We start from the raw sequence: 14373 nt of genomic DNA, 5'->3' as shown, positions 1-14373 counted from the left end.
TTCCCCTCTGGGTCTGTTTCTTCAATTTGCAAACAGGGACGCAACATTTATCCAGCCTGCCTGAGATGCGTACTAGATTAAATAGTGTCCTCCCTAAATCTATGTCGCCCTCGGACGTGTGGATGTGACCTTATTTGGAAACAGGGTCTTTGCAGACGCACTCAGGCAGGGTTAGGTGAGATCGTCGGGCAGGAGAGCAGCCCTAAATCCAAGGCTGCCGTCCTTACGGGACGAGGGAAAGTTGCACGCGGACACACAGAGAAGGCGGCCACACGAAGACGGAGGCGGAAGCCACCGTGGCGCATGAGCACGGCGAGGCTCGCCGAGGATGGCAGCGCCGCCGCCAGCCGGAAGAGCCGCCTGGGAGCCATTCTGCCTCACGGCCTCCGGAAGGAACCCACCCTGCACTTTGTACTTCTGGCCTCCAGAACTGGGAGAGAATTCATTTCGATTGTTTTGAACCCCCCGTGTGCGGTCATGAGCTGTGGCAGCCCCAGGAAATGAACACGGAGGACAGCAGAGAAGGCCACGTGACAAGAGAGTGAACGTGACTGATCCTTGTGACGGTGGGGTCAGGGGCTGTGGTGAACAGCAACCGTGGGCCGACTTACCCAATGATAAACTTCATCATGCCTTTTTTGGCTGCCTCAATGAGGGTGGGGACCAGCTGGGGGTCCCTTGGGCCGAAAATGCCATGGGGGCGGATAGCTGTGGTGAAAAAATTCTTCTCGGGATTGTTCGCGACCAGGACCTCCTGTAGGAGAGCAGAAGGAACGCGTCCGTGGATGACACGCCACACCAGGTAAGCAGCACCTCCCACAGGGGACACAGATGCCACTCACTGCACAGGGCCGAAGACCTACATCAGCGACAAGTATAACCCTGGCTACTTCTCTACCCCACCCACGTCTCCTTGCTACCCAGACTGGAAAATGCAGGCGAGTCAGCTGGGTCAAAACCAGTTAAGACGAAACAGAAAGGCCTGGGAATGGCTTCCAGACCAAAATGCACAAGTACAGCCAGGGGAACACGAGCCTCGGTGGCAGTTAACGGAAAAGAGCCGAGGGTTCTGGTGAGTGACTGGGGTGTGAGCCTCCAACGAGGCTGCCACCACCAAAGGGGCCCTTGCCTTCAGCTCCGTGGGCCGACTGCACGTTTCCACCCATCTTGGGCTGTCCTGGTCAGCTCTGAGTACCAGCTCCCAAGAAAGGACTCTGATGAACCCATGTGGGGCAGGAAAAAGGGACTGAGGAACTAAAGGGTCTGGGAGAAACAGCGCAGCCAAAACAGGCAAAGTCCGCAGAGCGGAGCCAGTAAGCGCTCAAGAAGCGGTGGCTGGTATTGTCATCCACTGTCAGGAAGAGAAAAGTTGTGCTCTCTGTGGCTTAAAGGACAAACTAGAACTTAAGGGCTTGAAGTATAGAGGAACGAGTTTTGCCTCAGAAGTAACAAAATTCCCTGAATGATCTGTTATGTTATTGGTAAAAATGGGGACCACGACAATGCCTATCCTGAGGCGGCTGGCTGTGTGCTGATTAAATGAGATGGCCCATGCCAACTGTCTGGTAAGTATAGTTGTTATGTCATCTCACCTAGAATTTCTACTCAGTGGTGGCGAAATTTCTCTATGTGTTTGGGTCCCAGTGAGTTTAAGTTCCTTGTTGACTGGGTTTGTAACCATCAGAGCTACCCTACAATGCAGGAGTGGTCTTGCAACAGATTCCCAGAGCTGGCCCTCATCCTCCTGCCGGGCACCTGGTCCCCCATGGTAATAGGGGAAATGACTAAATAAGCCTTCGAACGTCCTCTGCCAAGGCTCACGTCTGTTACTAAAAAGAAGAGAGACGAAAGGGTCCTAGATAAATGCCACATTCCTTATCTTATATCAAGAGGTTTGAAAGCCAACAGAGCATTGTGTGCCTACAGCGGCCAACAGGATGCTCCAGTACGGGTTACTGCTGGAGGCGTTTACAGGCTTGGCTTATTTCCAGTACCCAAAGTCAATGCAAGCAGGACACAGTCTGAGCCATGCCTGCCACCCACAGCTGCTGAGCACAGAGGGTGGGAGTCCCAGGCGCCATGGATGAGAGTGCACAGGGTCCAGCGGAAGCTCCCATTCTGTGGCTCAAGTCCAGGCGGGTGGGAGCTCTGTGAGGCTCTCTGTGTTCCAAGCAGCAGGGGGGCAGACAGGACTCCAGCTTGCAAAAGGCCAAGCCTCTACGCCTGGGACTGAGGACCTCGTGTCTCCCTGTAGATGAGTTCTCCTGGGACTTTCTGAGCTGAAGTCATAGCAAACAGGCAGCTGGCTCTCAGGCAGTGCCCGGGGCTGGGGCGGAGGACACATGCCAATTAGGTGCTGAGCTCTGGTTTGATAGGTACTGGCTGTACAAGACCCCTCAGTGGGTGTGATGTGTGACAAGCACCTGGGAAAGGTCAAGTCACAGCTACCCGGCTAAGGCGAGCTGTCTGTGGCTGATGAACTTCCCTGGTCCTGAGCTGAGGCTGTCCTCAGGGTAATGTCCTCCCTGGATATTAATCCTGGAGCTACCTGCTGTCTGGGTCCCCGGAGCCCAGGAGTCCAAGGGTTTGGTGCCTATTACTCACCCAGACTGCACCTAAAACCAGGTGCTCCCAGGCAAAGCCGGTTTACCAAGTGGAAAAGTACTTTTTTCCTTAAAATCGAGGAAGATCCTTCCACTGTTTAATTTTTAAAAAGGGAGGGGGACAACACTGCCAGTGGGAAGGTGTTTCAAGACGCACTCCTTGTGTGGTGAGCCCGAGTCCTGCCTACACACTTTGGCTCATCATAAATTGTCTAATTTCCGACTTCTACGGCAACTGAGTAACCTCGCACAGTGCAAGTTTGAGTGCAGGCTCTTGAGCTAACTGCCGTGGTTCAGCCATCTGCTAGCTGCATGGCCTCAGGAAGGTTCTGCATCTCCGGGCATCAACCATCCCCATCCATAATCTAGTGACGATAATGGTGCCCACCTTATGGGGTGACTGCCAAGTTTCAATGAGGCAGTTCCTGTAAAAGACTCAGAGCAGTGTCTGGCCACATTTAAGCTATCGTGTTATGATATCTTGAACTGAATTTCACCCACGTTAGCTACTTAGGCCTCAGAATACTACCTTCACGTGTTCATAAACATTTTTCTCAAGGATCTAAGCCCTTCGGGTTTTCATGGAACTCGACTGTCCCCCACTCAACAACTTCTCGGGTACGTACTCTCTCCTGTAAGATCTTTGTTTCTGTGTAGTAGTCAATGGGTTTCATGGCATATGGAAGGTCTTCTGTGCCATTCTTGATGTCGACACCTTCGAAGATAACACTAGCACTGCTGGTTAAAATGAGTTTCTGGCAGAGGAAGAAGAAAGATTAAAAAAAAAAACCATGAGTCAGGAATGATCACTAGTGAAACGCTCACGTATGAAAGAGAATCAAATGACACCTGTTCATGACATTCGCGAGCAAGGCACCGTACAGGTTATTTACTGCAATGCCTTTGCTTTTCGAGCCTTCCTAAAATAATCCAAAGATCGCCATCTTTTGCAGCTATGCGGATCCCAAACACATTATGGTATTACATTCTAAAACGGCAGAGTTCATACATTTTCTCTCTTCTATCTCAACTGAGGCTTTAGGCTTGTATTATTCATGGTATCTCATTAGGGGAGTGATTCTCCATGGGGAAGGATAGCCCACAAACTGCAAGGGAGATGGCTGTCTGAGGAAGACCCCTGGTGATTCTGACAACCAACCCTGGCATGTCGGCACATGCACATGCACATGCACACACACGCCCACTTGACAAATACTATTCCAAAGGAAGATGCTCTCTCATGAGGGTCCCCGGCTTCCAGCCTCTGGTTAAGGGCAGCTCAACCGTCACTGAAGATCATTAACTACAATCGTATCTCTACCGCTTTTATTCAACTCGGCCCTGGAGTCCTAGCCAGAATGGTAGGATTAGACAAACAACGAGGTATAATGATTTGAAAAGAAGAAATGAAACCCTCACCATTCTCAGATATTGGAAATGTGTACAGAGAAAACACTATGAATACACAGAAAATATTAGACTTGAGCAAAGTTGCTGAGGACAAAAATTAAGCGTGCAACTGAAAACGTGATATGGAAGATATTATTTCAATAAGCAGAAATGAAGTACACAGGAATAAATTTGACAAAAGATGTGCAAAGCCATTATGAAGTATGAAACTCTATTGAAAAGCACGAAAGAGAGAGAAACAGAGATCGTATATATTTATGGATAGGAAGCCTCAACATTGGAAAGATGTCCATTCTCTCCCAAATGACCTTTAAGTTCGGCGCAACTACAATAACAACTCCAACAGGCTTTATGAATGAACTTGACAAGCGGATCCAAAAGAATGTATGGACGAGCAAAGGGCTAGGGATAAGCAAGTGAATTCTGAAGAACGCGGCTGGGGTGCCTTGTCCTACCAGACACTGAGATTCATCCTAAGGCTCGCTGGATTAAGGCAGAGTAGTGGCCCGGGCACAGACCCATGCAGGGCACCAACACCTAAGATGTGCTGGACGGGGCGCTGACACACGAGAAATGGTGCCGGACAACAAAACACGTGGTCTCTACCTCAGACCACACACAGGCTTAAATTCCTGGTGGATGAAAGGTTTAAATTTGAGAAGTAACGCTTGAAACCTCTGAGAAAAAAAAAATAAACACATTAAACAATCTTTTGACCTCAATGTTGTGAAATGTTCCCTAAATACAATGCAAAAAATCCTTTCCTGCACTGTGACCCACCGAGCGATTCTGCCACCTCACCAGGGACTATACCGGGGCTATATATATCAAGATAGATAAATCTCAAGAATGTAACATTGAAGGAAAAAAAGCAAGTTGCAGGAAGATCTATTCAACGTATCTTTTAATACAGTTTATAACATGCAAACCAATACCTAATATGGACTTCACATGGAGCGAATAAATGATAAACCCAAATGCACAGTGCTGGTTCCCCAGGGGTGGGAAAGGATGGGTATGGCATTGATGATGGGTGCACACAGGGCTTCAACTCTAGCAGAAAAAGTGTTTCTCGAACGCTGTGATGAGTGCATGGCTGCTATACTATATTATTCTCCAAGCTTTTTTTGGATGCCTGGGATGTTCCATTTAAAACCAGCAGCCGTGCGCTTCGCAGCGCCCCGCTACACAAGCATGGGAGAGTAAGGAGTCTGGGCGCCGGGACCAAAGGGTCTGATTCAAATCCCACATCTTCCATTTACTGGCAAAGAGACGGCACTTAGCCCTCCAAATCTGCTTCCTCACTCGTCAAGTGACATTAGTAGCCCCTGGTTACCTAACGAGGAGCAAGTTGGGTGACATTTGCAGGGCAAAGTTTCTTGACATTTGACAAGTGTAAAGGGGTCACTGTTACTATAACTGATCCTGCCTAGGGCCTGAGCTCAGAATTGCTGCTGTCTTGCTGGACCAGCTGAGGGTGCCGGGCTGACAGCAGAGGCACTGTTGGGAGAGAACCCCCAGGCTCGCTTCAGACCTTCCTGCTGTTTACGCAGCGTCTATGGCACATGTCACCGTGAGGGTGGGGCGCTCAGCTAACGGGGAGCTGTTCTGTCCAGTAGCTGATGCCCCGTAAAGGTGGTCCTGAGAATCAGGATTTAGAGCCATGCAACGAGCTACGACACGGTAGAAATTCGTGTCCCTTGGGTCTGCGTTACGACTGTGTTAGGACGGGTTTCTACTGGGTAAAAGTAAGTAGTTTTTCTTCGAAAATATAAGCAAAGTCTGGCGAGTAGATGAGTTTCTTAAAAGGTTACTGTATGATCCAGGAATTCCACCTCTGGGTATTTACCCCAAAGAAGTGATAACAGAGACAGGAATAGAGATTTGCACACCTCTATTCACAGCAGCGTGATGCACAACACTCGAAAGGGGAAAACGACCCAAGTGTCCATTGACGGATGAACGGAGAAACAAAACGTGGTCTATCCATACAAGGAAATGTTATTCAGCCTTAAAAAAGGAGGAGATTCTGACACATGCTATAAAATAGATGAACCTTGAAGACAGGCTAAGTGAAGTCAGCCAGTCACAAAAGGACAAATAGTGTGTGATTCCACTTATACGAGGTCCCTAGAGTGATCAAATTCAGAGACAGAGAGCAGAAGAGTGGGTGCCAGGGGTACAGGGAGGAGGGATGTGGAACTGTTTAATGGAGATAGATTTCAATTTGGAAAGACGAAGAGTTCTGGAGATGGATGGTGGGGAGGGGTGCACGGCACTGTGGGTGTACTTAATGCTGCTTAAAAATGGTTAAAATGCTTACTGTTATGTTTATATGTATATTATCACGATAAAAATATAAGCAATATCTATATTTTGTAGCTCTTTAACCAAAGACTAATAAGCCTTAGGGTCTATTCTGATGCAGTTGGAATGTTACAGCTCAGATTGGCCCAGCTGTTCTGGGACTGAATTTCTAGGATGTTCCTGACACTTCTGGAAACAAGCCTGGCTAGGTTAGGAAGAGAGCAAGAACCTTGGCCCCCACATATTTAGAAATGTGTGACAGCACTCACTCCGGCTCTCCCCTTACCTGAACCCCAGCCTGTTTGCAAGTCTCGATGACATTCTTGGTGCCAATGTAATTGACTGTGTAAAAGAGTTCCTTGTTGTTACTTGATGGGGAGGGTGATGCACAGTGGAAAACTGTACTCACACCTTTCACAGCTGGGTACAAGTCCTGGAAAAGCAAACAAAGGCAAAATAAATCAGTCCTTCCGTGCACGAGTCAATAACCTCCTCGCATGCCCACGCTCCAATCTGTGGCATACACGTGTCTTGCCCTTTTATAATCCCACAATTAACAGGGAAATACATTCTCATTGTAAAATATGTATCATTCGAGGTATATGGGAAAGAAATCATGTCGTCACTTTAATTGTCTCCTCCCCATGAACTGGTCCCCAAGAAAAACTCGTCTGGGGCCTGAAAACCGTGTGGGATCCAGGCAGAGGCAATATGGCAACATCTGATAAAATTCAGAATGTGCATACCCTTATGACACGGGTAAAGCTTGAAAACATTATGTTCAGTGAAAGAGGCTAGTCATAAAAAGACAGACACTGTATGATCACGCTTCCATGAAATGGCCAGAACAGGCACACCCACAGAGACAGGAGATGAGTGGGTGCCAGGGGCTGGGAAGGTAGGAGAGAAAATGGGGAGCCACTGCTAATGGGCCCGGGGTTCTCTTTTGGCGGAGGCGGGGGGTGTTCTGGAATTAGATATGGTGATGGTTGCATAACTTTGTGATTATACTAATGACCACTGAACTGTGCGCTTTTAAATTTTGAATTTATGGAATGTGAATTCGATCAAAAAAAAAAGAAAATAAAACAAACCCAGCAATTGCACTTTGGGGCATATACTCTGGAGTAGCAGTTGGCACGCTACAGCCTACGGACAACTTTGTTTGTGAATAAAGTTTTATTGGCACACGGCCACACCCATTTGCTTACATACTTACCAGGCTGCCTTTGCCCGACCTAGGCAGAGTGAAGTAGTAGTGACAGAAGTGACAGTTATTCATTCTGAGTGGTAAGAATCTGGGTGTGTGTTAAATTCTTTCTAATTTAAGTGGTAAGAATCTGGGTGTGTGTTAAATTCTTTCTAATTTAAAAATAATTATTTTGAAAACAACAGTTTGGTTGGCCTCTGAGCAGGGGAGGTCTGCTGGCTTCCCCTCGGGGACCTGGGGAAATCAGTAAGGCTGGGTGGTCCGTTACCTGTTGGTTGCAGAGGTCGCCCATAAAGAACTTCACCTGGGGATTGTCGAACCCCTGTCGCATATCAAATACATTGACAGCATAGCCTCTTGCCAGCAACTGTTCCACCATGTGCTGTCCCAGAAACCCAGAGCCTCCGATCACCGTGCACCTCTTGGCCTGCAGAGAGAGAGGGATGGCAGGGGGACACCGGTATGCTAACCGGAACCTATAAAGAGACTGGACTCACGTGTCAGGAGCCACTGCAATGGCAGGTCCATCTCTCTCTGTTTTTTATTTGTTTGTTTGTAACTCTTCTTGGGCCAATTCGGAAGCTTTGTATAATTTTGGTGTTCTATCGCCAGTGGCAATCTCCTCTCTTGGGATCGGTCAGGAGGGAAGAGAGAGAGTAAATGAGACCGAGGAAGACTTTGGCTACACTGGATGACCCGATACCTGCTGTGCGTTCAGTGAAAGGAAGAGGAGGCGTCTCGGAAAGAAATTAAACCACCTATGATCAAAATCGGACAATCTAAAAGAAAGACAAAAACGAAAGTGGTATCTTCTTGCTTCCGATGGCTGATCCCTGGGCACTTAGAAGGCAAACCAAACAAAAAAAAACAAAAACGAGATCACACCACCCGTGCAACTGACAGCGTGCACTGAAAACATCAGAAAGAAAGCACGGTTTCCATACTTGCGGGAGACAGTCAGGCCCTTTCCCTCCCCGACCCTGCGCGGCTGGGCTGGGTGGTTTCGGGCTCGCCGCCTAACCCCTTCTCGCCTTCCTATAGCCTGTAGTGGTGGACGGGCTCTGCTGAGGATGGGTGAGCTGCTAGTCAGCCAGGCAGGCCCAGGGCTTTGCTTCCCTTCTCCGAGCTGAGTCGGTGGACGAATCCGGGAGAACTCAGCTTCCGCACCGTGTGCACTTCCTCGACCACAGCAGACTCCAGGAGGCCCGTCTGAGCCTTGAGACGCTAACCCTTAGGAGGCCTGGCTACTGCCCTTGTTGCCCCTGGGGAAGGCTTCTGCCATTCCACCCGGAAGCCCAGTCTAGCCTGCTGGGACCGAGCGAAGGCAAACTGAGGCACTCAGCTGACGGCCAGCAGTTACTGCTGGGTGTGTGAGGCCACCTGGAACATATACCTCAGGGGGTCCCCATGACTGTGGCTGTGGGAACGAGCGCAGGTGTGACCAGCCACGGACCCCCTCAGTGGGGCTCAGCCCAAACCACAGAATCATGAACAAAGGAATGGGTGTTGTTGTAAACCACTATGTTCTGAGATTGTTGCACAGCAAAAAGTAGCTGATACACCTTGAATAAAGATATGTATCTTATATAAAAAATAATACTCAACATTAATTGGTTTAATAAATGGACCAAAGATAATTTTTAGCCCACAGCTAACTATCAGTGGCTTGCTGGTGCGTATGTGCTTGCCTTTCCCCTTACTTGGTTCTGGCTGACTTTTTTGGTGTCAATACTCACTTCCGGAATGTCTTCTGTCGAAAGTGTACTTGTGACCAAGTCTGCCGTTGGTTTGTCAACTTGTTCCATTTCAGCTTCAAATACGGTCTTGCCTGTGAAGTCCTTCTTCCCTGAAGACATATCTAGAGACAGACAGACATGTTATATAAACCAAAACATGTGTTAGCTGTCAGTGTCTGTGCGGGTGCCAACCCCCTGTCGAGTTTTCACAAAGAGGTGAACCTCGGCTGTAGCTGTTAGGTGGAGCCCTCGGCCACATTTTCTGTGACGTAGGCTGCCATAACGGAGCCCTAACTCTCCGTATACTTGGATTAGAAGCAGAACAGGAGGCCACTTAAATAACCTCATTCATCGGTTACAACAAAAACCCATCTCGGGCATGGTGGCTTTTCCCATGGCACTCACGTGCTTCAGTTACTCTGTTTCTCTCGTATTGATCATTAGACTGCAGCAGTGCAATGGGAAAATGCACAGACCTAGGGAGCCCTGGGCTCCAGTCCTGGTCCGATCACAAATCTGCCCAAGTCACGTCTCTTTGCTGCAGCTCAGTTTCCCCATCAATAAAATGGACTTGGCACTCATCAGCGAGATGCTGCGGCCCGGGATGCTGGGAGGGGCCGGAGTGTGATAGGAGATGGCACTCTCCTTCTGAGCGAAATTAAGGCCCCCCCTTACTATGCACAGAAGAACCCTATGTCTGGGGCCATCGGAAACCTTGGGAGACAGCAGTGGAGCCCACCAGCTGGCAGTCCCTCCGTGATACCAAACAGAAGACGACTTTATCATGGATCCACGAACATCACGACAAGGAAAATTGCTCACAAAAGGCTAGTTTGAGAGAAGACTGGTTTATAATCCCCCCGCACACGACTGTCTTGGTCCACTAGGCTGTGAGCCCCTGAAGTTCCAGCAAAGAGCCTGGAACGGAGTGCGAGTTGAACGGCGCGGCTGTGGCTGGTGGAAGAGGCCTCATCTGCAGAGCGGCAATCTTTCCTGCCGACCTCAGAGCTGCTATGGGGCCTGGACGAGCCTCGCGGGGAAAGGGGAGCTGTGGCTTGTAACAGAGCACGTGGTGTCAGCTTGCTCATGCCTGCAAGCCCTCATTCTCCAGGCCACTGCCAAGCAGAACCTGCATAAGACGGGGAGCCCACCGTCTAGCATGGGATGCGGACCCCGCAGATCACTGTACAAGTGCCTCTGAGCTCTGCTGACGGTAAACCCAGAGCAGAGAGCCTGGCCAGAGGGAGATCCCTGAGCTGAGCCCTCAACGCCCTGGGGGAGGGAGTCAAGCGGAGAGGGTGGGCGTCCTGAAAAACACTGCATTGCTTGGGGTGAGAAGGACAAGGTGATGGCACAGAGCCAGCATGTTCTGGAGACTATGGCAAGCTGTGTCAGGGCGAGTGTGAAGCAACATTGGAAGCGAAGTTGACAACATGCAGGGGCTGTTTGTCAGGCTAAGGAGTTACCTGAGGAGGAGATGCGGGAGCCCCTGGAAGCTGTAAGCAGGCGCAAGTGCTGAGATCAGAAAGATGACTCCGGCTGCAGCGTGGAGAAGGGATCTGTGCCAAGTCTTAGGCTCCAAGCATGCCAGGTAGGTGTAATGGCAAGAGCAAATCAGAGAACTAATATTGCCTGAAAACCTGCTAAATGCCAGGCCCTTTTACATAGATTATACCATTAAGATCCAAAAACATCCAGTTAGAAAGACAGTACTGGTCTTATTCGACAGATGAAAAACTGAGGCTCAGAGAGGTCAAGCGACTTGCCCAAAGTCACACAGCCGGCACACAGCTAAAGCAGAACTTGGAGTTGTTCCGTCTCCTCTGCCATGCTGCAACCTGCGGACTGACTGGGAAGCCGGGTATGGATGAACACAAAGTTAGAAGGACTAGCAGGGGCAAACCTGGGCGGGAGGCTCAGATGCCAGGCTGTCTGGACTTTATAGTCATGGGAAACTACTGAAGGTTTAAAAGCATGGGGGTGACCTGGCCAGAGCTGTTCACTGGGAAGGTTAACGTGGCGGAGCACGGTGGACTAGAGAGGCGAGAGGCTGGAAACAGGGGGACCACTCCCAGTCTTTCAACCAAAGTTTACTGAGCACCTAATATGTGCCTCTCACTTGTTGCATGTGCTGGAGTGCTAGCAGTGAACAAAACAAAGATGCCTGCCCTCATAGAGCTTACTTTCTACTGGATGGGCAATAAAGAACAAAATAAGTAAGTAAAATATACCATAGGTTAGAAGGTGATACTATGGGAAAAAAGTAGAGCTAGGTGTGGGGCTTGGGTGTGCTGGGAGATGCAGTGCTAGACGGGGTGCTTAGGGTGGCTCAGTGAGAAGGTGATAGTGAAGCAAAGACCTGGATGGGAGAACCAAGTGGACCACGCAGGCAGAAGGAACAGCTGGAGCCAAAGTTCTAAGTTTGGAGTGCACCTGCGCATTCCACGCCCAGCCAGGAAGCCCGTGTCCCAGGGCTGGCGGTCCCAGGGCACGGGAGGGAGCATGTCACGCCAGGCCTCGCAGACCAACGTGAGAACTTGGTCTTGGATTAGTGGAGAGGCAGAGGTGGAAAAGAAGAAAAGAAATGGCATTGAAGGGGGAGAGCTCATAGAACTTGGAGGCTGATTAACGGGGAGGGGACAGAAAAGCAATCAAATATGACCACAAGGTTTTGGACCTGGTTCATGCTCAAAGGGGCAGAGGGCAAAGGGCAGAAGGTCGGTGAACACTTTTATTTGAGGAATGCTAATAGACCGCAGGCTTTTGTCAGCCTGAGAAACTCATGCTCTGTCCCCTGCCTCCCGAAATACTGCCTCAGTGCCCAGAGGGGAAGCAAGTGAAGGCTGAGATCCACAGAGTGCTGTTACACGGCGCCCGCCGAGGAGGGCGGATCCTGGACCTCCAGCGCCACCGCTGCATTGTTGCGGCACAAACGCCCGTACACGCCCCCTTGTGATTCTCCAAGCATGTCTCGCACTCCCCAAACTCCTCCGCGACTTTGGCTCATGACGGTATCTCGGCCCCGAACGCTCCTCCGTATCCACCTTTGAGTGTTTGGATGTCAAAAAGAGGGTATTGTGATGACCTCTCCCCCTCACGCTCGCTCATGTCTCCTTCACTCCCTTCGAAGTCCGTTCCCAGGCCCCTCGGCTCACCTTCCTGGGCTGCTTTTCGTCAGGAGAGACCTCAAATGATCCTCTCTTGGAACCTGGTCTGGAGGGTTGCTCTTAAAGTACACCCTCAAAGAAAGAGCCTCAGCTGCTTCGGCTTCTAAGTCCCCGCCCTCCGAACAAGAGCCTCAGCTGCTTCGGCTTCTAAGTCCCCGCCTGTGCGACAATGCTCGGCATGTCCCTTCCCTTCTCTGGGTTTCAGTTGTCCCGTGAGTGGTCTCCACTCCAATACGTAAAGTTACGGTATTCTGACCCTTCTGAGGCACTCCGATCCTAATTCTGTCTTAACCCCCAGCGGAAAGCCCTGACTCGGACCGCCCCACCCACTCCTCGCCCTCCCGCCCTGTCGCCGACCCCAGGCGGCTTCCATGGGCGAGGCCGCGACCCTTACTTGTCTGTAGATGTCCCCCTGGCCGACCTCAGCGAACCCGTAGTCAGCACCCACCGCTCCGGCTGCCGACGGCTACCCTTTTCTTTCCGCCCGCGTGAGTCGAGGATCAGCCGAGGCTCCTCCACCACCCCGACTGGCTCGGCTCCGCGCCGGCTCAGCCAATCTGAGCTCACGGCTTGACGCAAACAATGAGGCCAGGGCTCAGCCGCCTGCGCACTACTTCCGGCCCGGGGCCGGGCCTCTGTCGGGTTGGCCCCGCCCACTCCAGCCCTGAGCCAATGGAGAGCGGCGGCGCCAAGCGGCTAACCAATGGGGAACGGGGCGACGCGCGCGGGTTGGTGGGAAGTGCGCCGAGTCAGTGTATACGTCGGTTACCTTAACAACGGGCAGAGGAGTCTGTCGGCGATGGTGAGTGCCGGCTACCCTGTAGCACCCCTTACCCAAACGTTGAGCCCCTCCCAGGCCTCGGCCAACCCCGCCATCTCTCTTGTACCATTCATGGCTTCCGCGCGCCCCTCCTTCCTCTGATAGCTTTTCCGGAAGGGCAGGGAAGAGATGCCAGCCACCGTGCTGGGCCTGTGATTCGCCGCCGCCTCCCCTTCACTCGCAGCCCGCCCCCACCGGCCCCTCGGGTTCTCCTGGTCTTCCCCAGCCCCCTCGGTGACCTGTTCCTGGGAGAAGACGCGGGTTCCCTGCAAATCCCGACCCCTCTCCGACGCTGGCCTCCTGGCCGCCTTGCTCTACCAAAGTTTCTGCACAGTGCTGGGGGGAGGTTTATGACGTTTGATTGTTGACGTGCATTTTAAAGTTTAAATATAGGGAGGGCCATTTGGGAGACACTGAGGTTCTCGGGGAAAGCACAGATGTGCCAAGTGGATTGAGTTTTATTATTCGATATTGACAGAATGTACATCTTAACAACTTAGTAATATTTGGCCAAATCTAGAAGTAATTAGAAAGTCAGAGCACTTAGAGGGAAACAGAGTACCACGAGTGGGCGTTATAAGGACATTTCTAGAATTAAGACCCTCAAATTCCGGGAGAGCTTATTATCTGTACAGTTATCTATACTCCACTCCTTGGCTAGCTAGCGCTCTTTCTGATGGTTTTCAAAAATAGGGGTCCAAAAGAACAAGGGATCTTCTTGCATCGAGAAACAATAGTAAAGAACAAGGAGGGAGGGACAGAGGTGCATGGAAAGATCCATTGTTCTTCCCAGTAATCCCTTTTACCTCCCCAGTTAATCAAAACTTTGGGATTGGTTGGTATAAACTATTTTAAAAACAGATATGCTTGTCTCTATTTTATGTAAAGTGTGGACTGTAGTACATAATACTGTGCTTATGTGTTTGTTAAATGTCTAAAGGCCTCTAACTTTAAGAAGGCAAACATGGCATCAACTTCCCAGCGCAAAAGGATGAGTCCTAAGCCGGAGCTCACTGAGGCTCAGACACAGGAAATCCGGGAAGCTTTCGATCTCTTCGATGCCGATGGAACTGGAACTATAGATGTTAAGGAACTTAAGGCAAGCCTTGTCCATTCCTGC

The 14373-nt window shown here is 50.4% G+C and overlaps 2 protein-coding genes across 3 annotated transcripts in view; one reads left to right on the top strand and one right to left on the bottom strand.

The window, feature by feature from the left end:
- Window positions 1-13026, bottom strand: part of NSDHL (NAD(P) dependent steroid dehydrogenase-like) — a 15349-nt gene extending 2323 nt beyond the window's left edge. The window contains exons 1-6 of one of the 2 annotated variants that reach the window (XM_015590004.2): window positions 12882-13026; window positions 9267-9388; window positions 7799-7957; window positions 6607-6753; window positions 3230-3358; window positions 612-754 (exon numbers count right to left, since the gene is read on the bottom strand). In XM_015590004.2, coding sequence (XP_015445490.1) covers window positions 612-754; window positions 3230-3358; window positions 6607-6753; window positions 7799-7957; window positions 9267-9386 — 698 coding nt within the window. In that variant the 5' untranslated portion in view covers window positions 9387-9388; window positions 12882-13026. Of the gene's footprint in view, window positions 1-611; window positions 755-3229; window positions 3359-6606; window positions 6754-7798; window positions 7958-9266; window positions 9389-12827 lie in introns of both variants that reach the window. The other variant, XM_006904793.3, reaches the window with a different exon arrangement.
- Window positions 13027-13150: 124 nt separating this feature from the next.
- Window positions 13151-14373, top strand: part of CETN2 (centrin 2) — a 4153-nt gene continuing 2930 nt past the window's right edge. Inside the window, exons 1-2 of the mRNA XM_006904792.3 lie at window positions 13151-13235; window positions 14194-14352. Of these exons, the coding sequence (XP_006904854.1) occupies window positions 13233-13235; window positions 14194-14352 (162 nt within the window). The 5' untranslated portion in view covers window positions 13151-13232. The remainder of the gene's footprint in view (window positions 13236-14193; window positions 14353-14373) is intronic.

This window comes from Pteropus alecto, unplaced genomic scaffold, assembly GCF_000325575.1.
Source record: "Pteropus alecto unplaced genomic scaffold, ASM32557v1 scaffold141, whole genome shotgun sequence".
Lineage (NCBI taxonomy): Eukaryota > Metazoa > Chordata > Mammalia > Chiroptera > Pteropodidae > Pteropus > Pteropus alecto.
Note: the sequence above shows the minus strand (reverse complement) of the source record. Positions and strands in the feature narration are given on the sequence as shown.